This window comes from Coffea arabica, chromosome 9c (assembly GCF_036785885.1).
Source record: "Coffea arabica cultivar ET-39 chromosome 9c, Coffea Arabica ET-39 HiFi, whole genome shotgun sequence".
Classification (NCBI taxonomy): domain Eukaryota; kingdom Viridiplantae; phylum Streptophyta; class Magnoliopsida; order Gentianales; family Rubiaceae; genus Coffea; species Coffea arabica.
In genome coordinates this window covers 39,706,717-39,721,202 of record NC_092326.1, presented here as the reverse complement: position 1 = coordinate 39,721,202, position 14,486 = coordinate 39,706,717, and the positions used below count along the sequence as shown (strand labels likewise).

The following is a 14,486-nucleotide window of genomic DNA, read 5'->3' as shown; positions in this document are numbered from 1 at the left end:
TATATATATATGTGTGTGTATATATTATTATTATTATTTTATTTAAACGAGGGACGAGAGTATACAAGTATCTGCCCTAATTGTCATCCTCTATAAGTGAGGTGATATTTATTAAAATAACCAACTAGCTATCAAAAGTTTGGCTTTATTTTGGCGTAGGTCAAGGAATCAAATTTTTAAACTTGCATTTTAAAAAAATTCAAGTTGCCAGCAGATGCATGTGTGTCCGTCCGAGCCAATGGGATTCAATCCTCTCTCGATTTTTCTTGAATCTCTTTAGGCCTCCCCGAATAGATGTAATCGGAAAAAAAAATTTCTACTGAAACAAACAAACAACAATAAAATGGAAAAAAAAAAAGGGAAAAACAGGTGCTGCTGGCTGCTGCACGAGGTGCTCGGAGTTCTGTTGGTGTTTGCCCATGAGGGGCTCCTGCAATCTCTGAAAATCTCAACCGTGTCCCCCTTTCGGGCTGTATGGTGCACCAACGGAGTTGCACTGGTACTAATTTTTGAATTAGGAATTATCAGATTAGAAATCCCCTTGAGTAAATTGTGGGATAATCAAAATTCACAAATACTATCGAATTTCCTCTATCAGGACTAGTTAAGATTTGAAAATCCCCTTGGATAAATTGTGGGATTATCAAAATTCACATGTACTATTGAATTTCCTTTGCCAGGACTAGTTAAGATTTGGGCTTGCCAAAAGAAGTTGATTTAGTTGGTAAAAATTGATCATTTTTTTATAAAAGATCACGTGTTCGAATCTCGTTATTATATAAGGGTTGTATTGATAGAGGATTTTGTCAAAACCAATGTAAACGACTCGTGGCAGTGATTGAAATCAAACCTATCTAAACATTTCAATGCCTGAAAAAAAAAAAAAAAAAAGATTTGGGCTTTGTGTTGAAAACACACATCCTGCCAATTAGAGCTTTTTTGATAGGAGATTTGTAGGACCTATTATAAGCATCTAGCTTTTTTGATAGGAGATTTATAAGACCTATTATAACCATCTAGTGTAGTAATAATATAAGGTAAATCTCTTCTCCTCCTTGAGCTTTTTCTTATCAAAAAAAATAATAATTGTTCTTTTTTTTTACATAAGACTATTTTCATTGTAACACATTAGCATATTAGCTAATATAAGCAGTGCATGATCACAATTGCAATGTGACAAAATTATTTTTCTATTTTTTAAAAATTCCTATGCCCCTAGGAATGCCTTTCTGGAGCTAGACACGTATGTTGTTGCTTGACTGTTTAAGAGTAATGTAAGATTTATTTAATAATTAATGTTTAGAGTGTTTTATATGATAGTAGGGTTGGAATAATAAATAGATGAACAATATATTGGATTAACATATTTATAAATAGATATAGTAATATTGTTGTGATTTGTATTTAATTTTTTAAGAGTAACAGGATGTAAATATTATTTAAATTAATGGAATGTAAATCATTTTTTAAGAGTTGAGATAAATTAATAATTTGAAATAATTTCGGAAGTGGAAGTAGAATAAAGAAAATTTAGGGAACAGATAATTGCTATGTGCAAGAAGCTGTAGTGGACACGTTTAATTACGATTTTTGGATAAAGTCTCTGCTGATGAGATGCAGATGATAATTGTTTTCATTGAACATGGTAGGATGACACTTCCTTCATGTAAGAAGTGTTTTTGCATGAATATTGGCCAACCTTCTGTTATTTCTATTCATTCTAGCTGAAAAGATCCATCGAGTTTTAGCATAATAGCAATTGATGACTCCTATGTTGTCTGTTTGTATATGCGAGTGGTATATCACCAATGAGTACCTGAGATAAAAAATAGGGAAAAAATGTAGTTGTATTATGAAATGAGAGTAGCAATGTAGTGTATGAATTATATTGATTCAAATGTAATTTGTATGAAACTCACCAAAGATTCAAAATCGTGTGTTAGATAATGGAAGAGTTTAGTATTAGAGAAACTAAAAGAAAAGAAATACAGTGAAGAACATAAATTCATAAAATATAATATATACAAATTAAGGATTTTTAACAATTTGAAATTATAAATTTAAAATCATATATTTGTATTTATTGATCGAATAATTGTTTTTTGAATCAATAAATATTGGATTGATTTATTTTTAAGTTTATATATATTAGATACATGTCAAGTACATATGATTTTCATTGATTTGTATTAATATGAAACAACGTAATTGATTTATATATACTGATTGGATACACATAGAATTTTTATTCATTTGCATATATTAGATGTACCTAGGATTTTTAGGAATGTGCATTTTTTCATATTTAATATTTTTGCTAATATATATTTTGGAGAAAATTAATAAATAAGCAAAAAACATAAAAAGAAGGCTATTTTATGTTTTAGATGTGCATAGCATTTTTTGCGATTTGTGTATTTTTTTAATAGTTAATATTTTTTGTCAATATACACACTTTCGACAAAATTAATAAATAATGGAGTTAATAAATAAGCGGATAAATATAAAGAAGGAGAGAAAATTAGAAATATAGAAATAGTCTCGAAATTATAATTATTGATATAAATAACACTTATTATATGTTAATACAAGGCAGTATTATTAATTTATATATATTAGATATAGGTTAAACACATATAATTTTCATTGATTTGCATTAATACAAAATAGCATAATCGATTTATATATATTGATTAGATACATATAGAATTTTTATTCGTTAGTATGTATTAGATATACAAAGGATTTTTAGTGACCTACGTAATTTTTTGATATTTAATATTTTTTTAGTCTCGAAAAATAGTCTCGAATATGCAAAAGCTTTAAATTAATAATTTAGTAGTTAACAAATATTATGGAAGTTACATTTTTGAAATAGAGGGAAATTATCCTATATTTTTAAAAACAATTGGTCGTATTGATGGAAGCTAATACAAAGTGGCACAATTGATTTATATTTATTATATACACACAAAATTTCTGTCGATATATATATATATTTTCTAAAAAATTATTATTTTTATCGACATATATATTTTGGAGAAAATGAACATATATATATAAAGGCACACAAATAGGATGCAAGAATATATATGGATTTGGATAGCCCAAAAAATTCCCGTCTGCATTAAGGAATGGAAGGTAGCAGCTGCACAGCTGCAACAAACAAAAGTAAAGAAACAATAATTAAGAGAGAATATCATCGAAGCAACATCTTTATTATTCAATGTGTGTATCTTGTTTCTTGTATATAAATTAACAATGTGATAACAAAGCAACATATATAAATTAAAGATTTTTAACAATGTGATATTAGAAATTAAGAAATCATATATTTGTATTTATTAATCGAATAATCATTTTTGTATTCTATGAGTATTAGATCAATTGATTTGTAAATAAATGTTGCTGGAAAGAATAGTACTTGCATTAATTTTTTGGGAATTAATAAGATTCTAAAATTTAAAGATAACACAATTTCAAAGAGTCTGTTAGTTTATTGATATCGAAAATTAATAATGCTTGATTGAATAGCATATATGAAAAAATATTTATTTAATCATGAAGCAATTTATTTATTGATCAATCAATATCTTACTCAATTTTTTTGGGAATTAATAAGATTCTAAAATTTAAAGATAACACAATTAATCCAAGATTTAGAGGTCTTATTTTCAAATTCCCGTATCTCTTTCCATTTCTTAAATCTCACTCCTCTTCTGCTAGAAAATTTAAAAAAAAAAAACTTAAGGACTATAGTCCCCATTTTAGCTAGTTGTGTTTTTGCCCCTTTTTCTTGTCAAAATGAAAGAGGAAGACATACAAGTCTGCTTTTCAATTACAAGGAATAATCGTCCTCCAACACGCACAACATCAATACTATGAATCAAATACAAAACAGACATCTTTTCGTCCAGTTATATGATTCATACATCAATGGACCAAGTCCCTTGGCTCCCGGAACACAAGAGTCTTGACCAATTCCTTTCTCCTCATTTGGGTAATCACCTTGTGACTCTTGAACTGCAAATGCAAAAAGGAGCATTGATACGCATTAGTTAGTTGACAGGAACTAATATACCCTGTGACATAAACCCTCAGCACATCCCCTATAGCTCCTGAAATTTGATCAAAATCTGATTCATCTGAGGTTGATGTCTTCTAATCTGAAATTAACACAAGAAAATGCACGAGGAATCCAATTAGTCTAGGCACTCAGTTTTGCATAAACGGAGAATACAATATGGCAAACCAAAATTAAAGGCTCACTTTCACACCAGCCATGGATAGAAGTTTTTGTGATGCAACATAGGTAGTTTGAGAGTTATCCAACCTCTTCTCCACAAAGTATATCACTTCTGAGACACCTGACTGCAATTTTAAGAAAGAATTAACAGATCAAAAACGCAAAGATAGTATCTTACATGGCTGCAAAGCATATAGTTATGCAGGTAACACGGGATCAAGATTTAAACGTCACCAGCATACACATCAATTTCATTGTTAATCCATCTCTTACATGTCCAATCCTTTGAAGACTTCCCCTCAATCATCTTTGAATCACATTCAACATGGATATGGTATGACATGCTTAAAAATTACACGGATTTGCACTCGTTGCTTTTTTTTCTTGCTCGCTTTCTATTTTTCTTTCTTTCTTTGATTGGTTGGGATCATTTTCTACTTCAAACTGCTTTTAACTGATTCCTAGAAAACTTAAGCATCCAAATCTATGCTACAGGAATACAAAGCTTGTGGTACAGCAATAAAGATGGAATGAAGAACTAAACATCACTTGGATACAGATAGTATCACTATTAAGGACAAGATCCATGTTTTGAAAGAGTTATTCCGGCATGATATTCCTTGAGAACATCTACAATCCAGAAATGCAAATTTTAGATGTCATAATGCATGGAAAAACAGGAGTCTCAAGGGAAAGACGAACACCATTATTGTTTGTGAAAGTTTATATGAGAACTTGAGATTCAAGTCAGCATGGTAACTTTGCCTTTATATCTTGTCGACCTTGGAGCTATTTGGTAATTCACATACTTGTACAATTTGCTACAGGAGTACCATCACGGAAATTAGTTGCCAGTCATGACTGAGTTCAGATGGGCCAATATGGAAATTTCATCCAAGACAAAGATAAAGAGGCCACTGCAGGTGAGCACTGGACTTTGTTTCTTCTTTATCCTTCAAGCATTTTACTGCATTCACAGCATTATTAGTTCCCAAAGCTAGTAATGCAACCAACACATGCATAAGCATACAGATCAGCATGCATCACTTTCTGCAACTTGAGCGACTAAGCTCGAATACAGGAATATGCTTAAGGAAAAATCTATGGCTTTATTATGCAGTTCCTTGTCAAATAAAACTGTCGTAGTGTCCCTTCATTGTGATCAAATATGTTTCCTTTTCTTCTATTTTGACCTCAGCAGTACTTAGCTGAAATTTCGTTCTTATGCAGTTTCTGAATGTGTAAAGGGTAAAGTCAGTAAAGTTTATAAAAAAATATTAATTACTAAAGAAAAATAAAAACTCTTTACTCCTGGAGTTCAAAAAAGTGCAAGAAATGATCATCCTTCTTTACCTGGATAATAATCTTTGCACATTCATTGCATGGAAACATAGTAACATAAAGCTTCTGCAATGACAGAAAAATCACAAGCTTAGTCAAAGAGTTACTCCATGACCAGATTTAACATGAATATTACAAAAAAGATCACTTTCTTGTATGTACTTTTTCATCTCTTGGATTTCCTTTTTGTGTTGGATGAGGAGGGGGGAGGACAGGTGGGAAGAAAGGTACCTAAGAACTGAAGAAGAGAGAATACAAAGTTGGAGCTAACCTGTCCTGCAGCAGATGCATGATTTGTATTAAGAATTGCATTGACTTCAGCATGACAAACATAACTGCAAAGAGACAATCAAATGGACAAGATGCACCAGGTTATCAAAACCTGTAAGGTAGACGTGAAGAAGAGGTGGCTGACTGAATGACAACTATGATCATCAACCAAAGAACAGTTTATTGTTGCAGACCAATATGAATGGCAAAGAATGCTATACATCATTGATCACAGGATTGCATAAAGACAAATTTTGCTTGTTAGATTTTATAACTTACGGGTACTTTGTCTCCAGTGGATTTCCATTCTTGGATTTCTGCAATGTGAAAGAATGGCTCAATATCACAGAAATTATTCTACCAATTTCCTAATCTAGAAACCACCTACCTTTGACCATGGAAGCATGTCGTCCGAACACCCACGTGGGAATCCATTATAGCCAATGCCTGGGAGGAAGAGATAATTTAAAAGAAATCCCGTAACCAGCCAGATCACGAGCTAATTGCCAATCTTTTTTGTTTCTGGAATGAGGTGATCAGAAATTTGTACACAACAAAACAACCAATTGATGCATTCCAAATGCATGTGTGCTTGTCCACTTTTGTGCTGTGAATGAGGGTGAGTGTGTCTGTGTGTTTGTATGAGAGAGAGAGAGAGAGAGAGAGAGAGAGACCATTCCTCAAAGGCGAAGGCCCTGGTTTACTTCATTAAATCCTTTTTGTCCTTTAAAGCAAAAGACCATAATTTACTTCATTGCAACAGTTTCACTTGACTATCAGACTTAAGAGGAGTCCAGGCCATCAGGTATGACACTTAACCAGCAAATTTCATTTCACTAAAAGAAAACTACCTAATAGGTACTCGTCAGCAAAACCCTTTAGCAATTGAAACATGAAATATGGCTAACATACACCTATCACGCTGAAGTCCATCACATTGCAGTTCTTTTGCTTAACAAAGAGTCAAAGACACCATCCCGCCCCCCGCCCCCGGGGGTGCCCACCCACTCCAAAGAGAGAGATTCTATATAAAGAGTAGCAACTTTTTTTTCCAGTGTCGTCAGGTTTCCATGATATAACTTTGTAAAATTAGGGTCATAGGCCCTTGATTAACCTGTCATGCAATGGAATGCTCAACTTTCCAAACATCAATTCCCAAATTACCATATCCTTTAGCAATAATATATTCTAAACAGAGGCCAGAGATGGACCTTTCAAACAGAGGCCTTTAATTTTTCAAAACCTGATGTACACATGTATGTTGATATACCTGCAAATTGGATGTATATGCATCTAGTCCTTTGACCTTACCACAAAAAGAATTTACATGTATGTGGTTTGTGGGAGAAGCAGGAAAAAAGAATTGCTCTACAAAGAACTGGGTGCCTCTAGCATCCTTACCTAATATGATGCCATTTTGACTGACCAAACATGCACCAACCTGCAATGCAAGCAGAAACATGTGGCTACTTTCAATATCCAAAGTGCAAATTACAACAAAGCATGTAAGAAAAACCCGCCCAACAAAAAACATTTAAGGAGAAATGTTCATTATCCTGCTATTCACAGATACCCATCACCTGGCACCTCCCAAAGAACAAAACAAAATGCAAACTAACGAAGGGGAGATGCCACTTTTATATGGCCCTTCATATTGCAATGTAGCAAACTGACCTAATAAATTTTGCAACCTAAAAGACCCAAGCTTTAATTTTTCACTGTCAAAAAATCAATCAGATATATCGTCCCAACTGTTCTTCATCAACTAGGTCGAACAACAATAAACGGATTAATTTATGAAACCTCTCCAAGTTCACTTCTTTTTTACTCCAAAAACTTAGAAGAAATAGAAAGCACAGAGACTCGTAGTATAACAACAATTGCTTACTAAAATGTGCCTAAAAGTAATGTAAAACCCACGAAATCTTCCTTCCTTCTTTTATCCTCCTGAACTAAACCCAAAAGGGGCGATAAAAAATACATTAAAATGGAAAAAAAAAATACACAAATTCTTTTCTCTCATTTTCTCTTGCTATTTCGCTCTAAGTTCCTTTTTTAACTCCTCATCAAGGGAAAAAATGAACTTTCATTTTTTCCTCAGCAAAAGAAAAATTAAAAGATAAATACCTGCCTATTGGGATCTTTAGACCTCTCAGCTGATAGAAATGCAATTGCCATAAAGTAGTCATCCCATGACAAATATCTGTTAAAATCATCAATCAAGATTAAAATTACCATTACAGCTCAATTAAATCAATACCAAACCACCAATTAGTAGGATAGTTACAACAAGAATCAAAATTAAGCTGAAATTAACTGACCCTTTTCGTTTGGAGGGATCAAAAGGGTTCAAGGGTTGAGCTTTAATCTCCCGACTCTCATCAGAGCCGTTAGACGACGACTTGAAGACGACGACGTTGCTGCTGCTCCGGCGGCCGTTGGAGGTGGAGGAGGAAAAGGGGAAGCGCTTTCTTTTGCCGTTGAAGAAAAAGTAGAAAGATATAACCGAAATTGAGGCCAAAGCACCCAAAGCCGCCGCAGTTGATAACACCACCCAATCTCTCGAAGAATTCATAGCCTCGATCTGAAACACACATAACACACACTCTTGCACACTGAGAAATGTTGGAATTTTGAGAGAGAGATAAATTTTGCCGCCAAAAAATAGAAAAGAAAAAAAAAACCAAAATTGAGTAACCCGACTAACGGGACGTTAAACTGTCGGTAGTTTTGACGGAAATCTTTTGCCGTTTCAAAATCTGCCAAGTGTAGTTCTCTGCTCTACCTCTGCTGATGTAAGCAGGCTCCGTTTGGATTTTAATTTTTGGAAGAGAATTTGGGAATGAAATGAATGGATTAATTTCCTACACTAACGTGTGCAATGGCATAATAAGATGAAAATAGGGCTAAGAACATATTAAAAGAATGAATTTGATAGCACAAGTCTAAAAAAGCAATGGCATTCTAGTAGTATAATTGTTTAAAATATTATGGTGCTTTGGTCTCGGTCCTTAAAATTAAGAATGATTAATGTTAAGAGCACACCTAATGTGCGTGCAATTAGAAAATAATTAAAATGAATCAATTTTATATAGATTTTATTTGTTACATACAAAAAAGTTGCCAAAAAAAAATTCTTAAAAGAACTTTGTTTTATATAATTATATTAATTTTGTAGTTACAATACTTGGAGTGGTTATGAGTAGTTATATTGGCAAACAGTGATTGGGGGATTAGAATAAAAATTAATTTTTATAAAGATAAATTTGAAAGTTCAAATGATGACAAAAAGTGTTTACACCAACGACGATTATCTAAACATTATATATTGTATGGATATTAATTCATTTGAATGCAATTATTTGCAATTCAAACACCTTTATGGAAAAAAAAAACTTCCAATAACGGTTGACAATTCAAAAAACTATCCATTTTTTATTAGATTTTTTTTTTGTATTTTTGAAATATTTTACTATAATAGTAGTATATATGAAAAACTTTTACTTTAGTTTTTTTTTATGACGTTTATGGAGAGGTTTTTGAATTATATTTTGAGGTATTTTTTTAAAATTGAAAAATTTTTGAAACAATTTTTAAAAATTAACACTATCATCCACCACTGCCACCACCCCTCACCCTCTTCCTCCTCCATTCCCTTTCCCCCCCAACCCCCACCCCTTCCTTCCCCCCTTCTCCCCCAGGGCTCGACTAGATCGTGGTCGAAACCAGATTGAAGGGAAAAAGTAGGGGCGAGTAGTGGTGGGAAAGGGGAGAGAAAGATGAGAAGAGAGAAGTAAGAAGAAGGATGAGGAAGAGGGAGGACGAGGGAAAAAGGAAGGGGATAGTGGCAGATGGGTTGGGAAGGATGTGAGTGGTGGTGATGATAGGTGAAATATGTCATAGAATTAATTTTTTTACTTTTTTCTATATTTGTAAGTTATTTTTGACATATTATATGGATGAAATATTTTTGAAGTTATTTTTGTAAATGTTTTTAAAGCTATTTTATTTGTGTATTATCATAATATTATATTTGAAAAATAAACCAATCAAACAGAGATAATAGGTACGATATAGGTAAAGATATATGACAAAGTATTGTATCTAAGGAAGGAATGAGAGGGTCCAAATGCAATACAAACACTTATTTGGTTCAAAGATATAAGTGAATCGTGAGTATTAGATGCTAAGGCCCATAAAAGAATATGAAAGGCACATCTTAGAGGCCGCATTCTTTGACAAAAGGCATATTGTTCATCTTCAAAGTAATCGATCACTCAAAGATCCTTCTTACCTCCCACCCAAGCCCTTATCTTATAGCCCTGTTTGGAAGGTGAGTTTTTTGGAAGTTTGTCTAAAACTTTATTGTAATTTTTACTGTAGAAGTTTTATAAAAATTGTTTGAAATGTGTAGATTTTTTAATATTTTGAAGTGTATAGTTTTAAATCTTAAAGAAATTTTTTAAGGTTACTGTAGTTAAAATTTTTAAAAAACTTGTAGCAGACAAACTTGACAAAAAACTTGGGTTCCAAACAAACATTTCCAAGAGTCTTGCATGTATTCACTCAGATCACAAATAAGGTCCAAACCTTAGTGCAAAATGTAGTGGTGGTTATGCTATAAGTTTGTATTATTTTTTTTAAGTAATGATTTTATGGTTATTAATACCAAGGTTTGTAATTGTACTTGTTACTTTCCATATATCATGTGTGTATGTGTGTGCGTTTTTTTAAAGAATGAAAGTACCCCCGACTTTATACGGTAATAGATTCGTCAATTTTCAATAATTGATGTTTAATTGTGAAATTTATTCTTTAATAATGAATAATTAATCGCTAATTTAAGCCAAAAACATGTAAACGTTTATTAGGTACTCATTCATCACACGTGCAAAATTATCGCTAGTTTGGAAGGTTGGATTTGATAAGAAATGAAAGGAAAGGAGAACAGAAACTTTCTTTTTGCCATTTGGGACTTTTTGAGAGATAGAAAAAAAAGGAAACCAAAGGATTTGGACGGACGATATGTTGATACTATGGTTGTTATACTTTTCCATCCAAATGTGGCCGGAAAGCAAAGGAAAGTTGAGAAAGCCTAACAAAAATTTTTTAAAATGTCCATTTATCCTCAAGTGTGTATTGAACAAATTTTTATTGACATATATATATATATATTTATATATATCTCAAATCATTTCATTTCTTACCTAAATTTCCAAACAACATTAAAATCTCTTTCCTTCTTTTCTCTTCCTTTCTTTTCTTTCATAACTTAACATTTCTCTTCTTTTCCTTCCTATTCTAAACTCCCAAACTAGTTATAGGGACAAAATGTCAACACTTTGAAGGGAAATGTGATATTGATTTTGAATTACCCTATGCAGGGAAGGATAAAATCTAGGCCGCATTGTGGCAACGGCCACTCATTCATTTGATTTTTTTTTTTTTTTGTAAGTGAGAAGATTTGAATTCAACACTTTTTAATTACAACTCTTCATATGTTATCATTCAACCTAATCCTCTATCTCAGTCACTCGGCTTCCAAGAACATCAAACATATCAGAGAAAAGGAAATTAAACTTTTCAGAATAAAATGACAAGTGAGAAATACGCATATTTATTTATCTCAACATATTCTGCACATTTTATGCCAAAACAATACAGTAGTGTTCCTGTTTATTGTCTCTCAAGTCCAAATCACAAATTAATTTTTCTTTAATTCATTTTCGGGCTCCAACTAGAACACAGAAAGAGAACATCGAGGATGATGTCCTCGAAAATTTGAGACCACAGAATCAATAATTGATATTGAGCAGTGATTAATTCAGCTCTAGAAAATCTACGAGCGAATGGTACCGATTGTCATTGTGGCCGATCTAGCTTGCAACGAGTTTCAAAGAAGGTTGAGACTAGGGGTGTTTTGCAAATCGAGCCACTCGCGAGCCGATCGCGAGCGGCTCGAATACGAGCTCGACTCGAGCTCGAGCTAATTAAGTCGATCTCGAGCTCGAACTCAAAAACATTAAACTCGTTGGCTCGCGAGGTCAATTATATATATTGTTTTTATTTTTTATTTTAATAGTAAAATTACATATATATCCCTAATATTTTATTATTTATTAAAAAGTTATTATTTTATTCATTTTTAAAAATAAATATTTATTTTTTATTTTTTAAAAATAAAATAATAATAATAATTTTTTTATTTTTTAAGTTCGAGCTCGAGCTCGACTCGAATTTGACTCGAGCTCAAGATTGAGCTCAAGTTCGAGCTTCACAAAATTAACTCGAGCTCGCCTCGATTAGCCAAAGTTCGACTTGAACTCGACTCGTTTGCACCCCTAGTTGAGACCATTCATAACAACACATTGCCAGAATGGACGCCAAGCATTCAATGCCACATAATTAAAGCCATGCAAGAAAGTCCATGGCTGGAACTGGATGTCAAGATTCAAGTAAACTTGTTTGAATTGCATTTTTCTAGATTTTTTAGAAAAAAAAATACTGTAATAATTTGATATATGTAAGATAAAAAGATGATTGAAAAATATGTTCATGAAAAACGTAACAATTTTTCAAAGAAAAATTGCTGTCCGAACAAGGCTACTTTACATAATCAACTCAGATAAAAGCCATGCAAGAAAATCCATGGCTGGAAGTTAAAGATTCTACTCAGAAAGTAGCCTGCAAGCACATGGACCTTGACTGGCTCCATGGCAACAGAAATTTGGTTGGTGGAAACCTTTCGTGTGTGTGGTCGGCGGATCATTGCACCGACGAACTTTATTCAGTGCACACTCTGGGTGGGTACCAATCGCGAGCTCCTTGTCAACAAAAAAATTAGGTTGGTGGAAAACTTGGTTTGGTTGCCACATTTGTAGTTCTGCCAAAAGTTTCTGGTGGAACGTGAAACATGTTGATAAAGAATTTATGTGAAATAGCACATATTATCTTTGAATGCAAAAAACCTACCAAAAAACTTGGTTGAGGACTTGACCCGTTATAATAATATTTTCCTTTTCATCATTTTAGTAAATAGTTAGTTCTTAACCCGTTACTCAAACGAGACTACAAATAATTTGTCGAAAGATTTTCTATAAGAAAGAGTATAAGTTTGATTATTGATAAAATTAAATTTAATAAGTCATAATTGATACAAATATATACATATAAGGTTAAAATTAATAAATTGATTAAAAGTTACTATAAATTGGAAGAAGGTGGTCGTGGATAGGGCTGCAAACGAATCGACCCGCTCGCGAGCGGCTCGAGTCAAGCTCGAGTCGAGCTCGAGATTAATCGAGCTCGAGTCGAGCTCGAGCCAGCTCGAGTCAAACTCGAGCTCGAACTCGAGCTCAGAATATTAAGCTCGTTAGCTCGCGAGCCGGCTCGCGAGCTTGAGTATATATATATATTTTTTATTTTTATTTTTATTTAATAATAAAATTACGTATATTATATATATTTTTTTTTATTTTTTATTTTCATAGTGAAATTACGGATATATCCTTAATATTTTATTATTTATTCAGAAAAAAATATTATTTTATTTATTTTTTTTAATAAAAATATTTTTTTTTATTTTTTTCGAGCTCGAGCTCGAAAATTGCCAGCTCGTCGAGCTCGAGCTCGAGTTTGGTAAAATTTAGTCGAGACTCGGCTCGATTACCTCAAAGCTCGACTCGGCTCGGCTCGTTTGCAGCCCTAGTCGTGGACATGTCTAGCTCGACAAACCATCGTATAAGAATTGAATTCATTTTGCAAATATGTTTTCGAGTGGATGGGGTCACCATTATTCTTGATCCTTCTTTAGTTAAACGTCCTTTTCTGGTTGAAAACACGAAAGGGCGAAAAGGGATCCCAAAGGATATCCCAACCCCGATGCTTTTCCCTGTCTCCACTCGATTAACACATCTTTGTCCTTGCCAAAATGATACTTCAGACCAGGTGGACCTATACAGCGTGCCCATTTTGATTGAAGGAATTGAGAGGAAGATGGTGGAAATTCCTTGCACGAAAATGCAACTACCCACCGCCACCGCCCTAAAATCAGCCTAATCCTCCTGGTTCTTGAGCTTGCTGAAGTTCACGTTTTCCAAGAAAAACAACAATGACCACAACTTCTTGTATGTTCAACCACCATACCTGCCACTAATGTCTTGCAACATTAAATGTCCCATCCCTTCATTAGCACTACCAAAAAAAAAAAAAAAAGAGTGGCATGCATGATATACTAAACAAAGAACCAATTGGTAGCCACTATAGCCTTTTAAGGTTCGGACGTTTGGTGGGGTGGGACGTTAAGGATTCAAATCTTGTATTTCATCAATTGTTACTATATATGACTTGTCACTTTAAATGATTTAAATCTATACAGGTGCATTCATCTGGTCCGATGGTGTTTCAGTTTCCGTCGGTTCTCCAATAGATCTAGTCGGACCCTTTTCTTATAATAGATTAGAGTAGTAATAGGAGTAGATGTAAGGTAGACAAGTGCCAATTAACAAAAAAAAAAAAACTTAACAAAGAGTATGCATGTTTGTCCATATACCAAAGAAGGAACCCAAAAACAAAAAGGAATGTAGAAAAATGGCCAAAAGAAAAACACATCCAACAATTTGTAGTGGCT

General features: G+C 33.1%; 1 protein-coding gene across 11 annotated transcripts; it reads right to left on the bottom strand.

Annotated features, from left to right (window-relative positions):
• Window positions 1–3,805: 3,805 nt before the first annotated feature.
• On the bottom strand, window positions 3,806–8,709 carry LOC140003736 (uncharacterized). 11 transcript variants are annotated; one of them, XM_072065080.1, is made up of 9 exons: window positions 8,179–8,705; window positions 7,985–8,060; window positions 7,259–7,298; window positions 6,246–6,304; window positions 6,137–6,174; window positions 5,859–5,922; window positions 5,600–5,653; window positions 4,270–4,371; window positions 3,806–4,166 (listed from the first exon to the last, which is right to left on the bottom strand). In XM_072065080.1, exons 1-9 carry the CDS (start codon window positions 8,430–8,432, stop codon window positions 4,110–4,112), a joined length of 744 nt encoding a protein of 247 aa, XP_071921181.1. In that variant the 5' UTR covers window positions 8,433–8,705; the 3' UTR covers window positions 3,806–4,109. The 11 variants fall into 11 exon arrangements, 8 of the variants coding, with proteins under 8 accessions (XP_071921181.1, XP_071921185.1, XP_071921186.1 ...); XR_011821087.1 differs by lacking the exon at window positions 3,806–4,166 and having other exon boundaries at window positions 5,012–5,653; window positions 5,750–5,922; window positions 8,179–8,709; XR_011821088.1 differs by lacking the exon at window positions 3,806–4,166 and having other exon boundaries at window positions 4,270–5,213; window positions 5,750–5,922; window positions 8,179–8,709.
• Between the last annotated feature and the right edge of the window lie 5,777 nt (window positions 8,710–14,486).

Bases quoted from the DNA above. Each gene is read 5' to 3' on its own strand.
- LOC140003736 (XM_072065080.1), bottom strand. From the start codon at position 8,432: ATGAATTCTTCGAGAGATTGGGTGGTGTTATCAACTGCGGCGGCTTTG. The intron at 5,654-5,858 runs GTTAGCTCCAAC...CTGTCATTGCAG, and splicing joins ATGCATCTGCTGCAGGACAG to AAGCTTTATGTTACTATGTT. The intron at 4,372-5,599 runs GTAAAGAAGGAT...TTAAAATTGCAG, and splicing joins GTGCAAAGATTATTATCCAG to TCAGGTGTCTCAGAAGTGAT.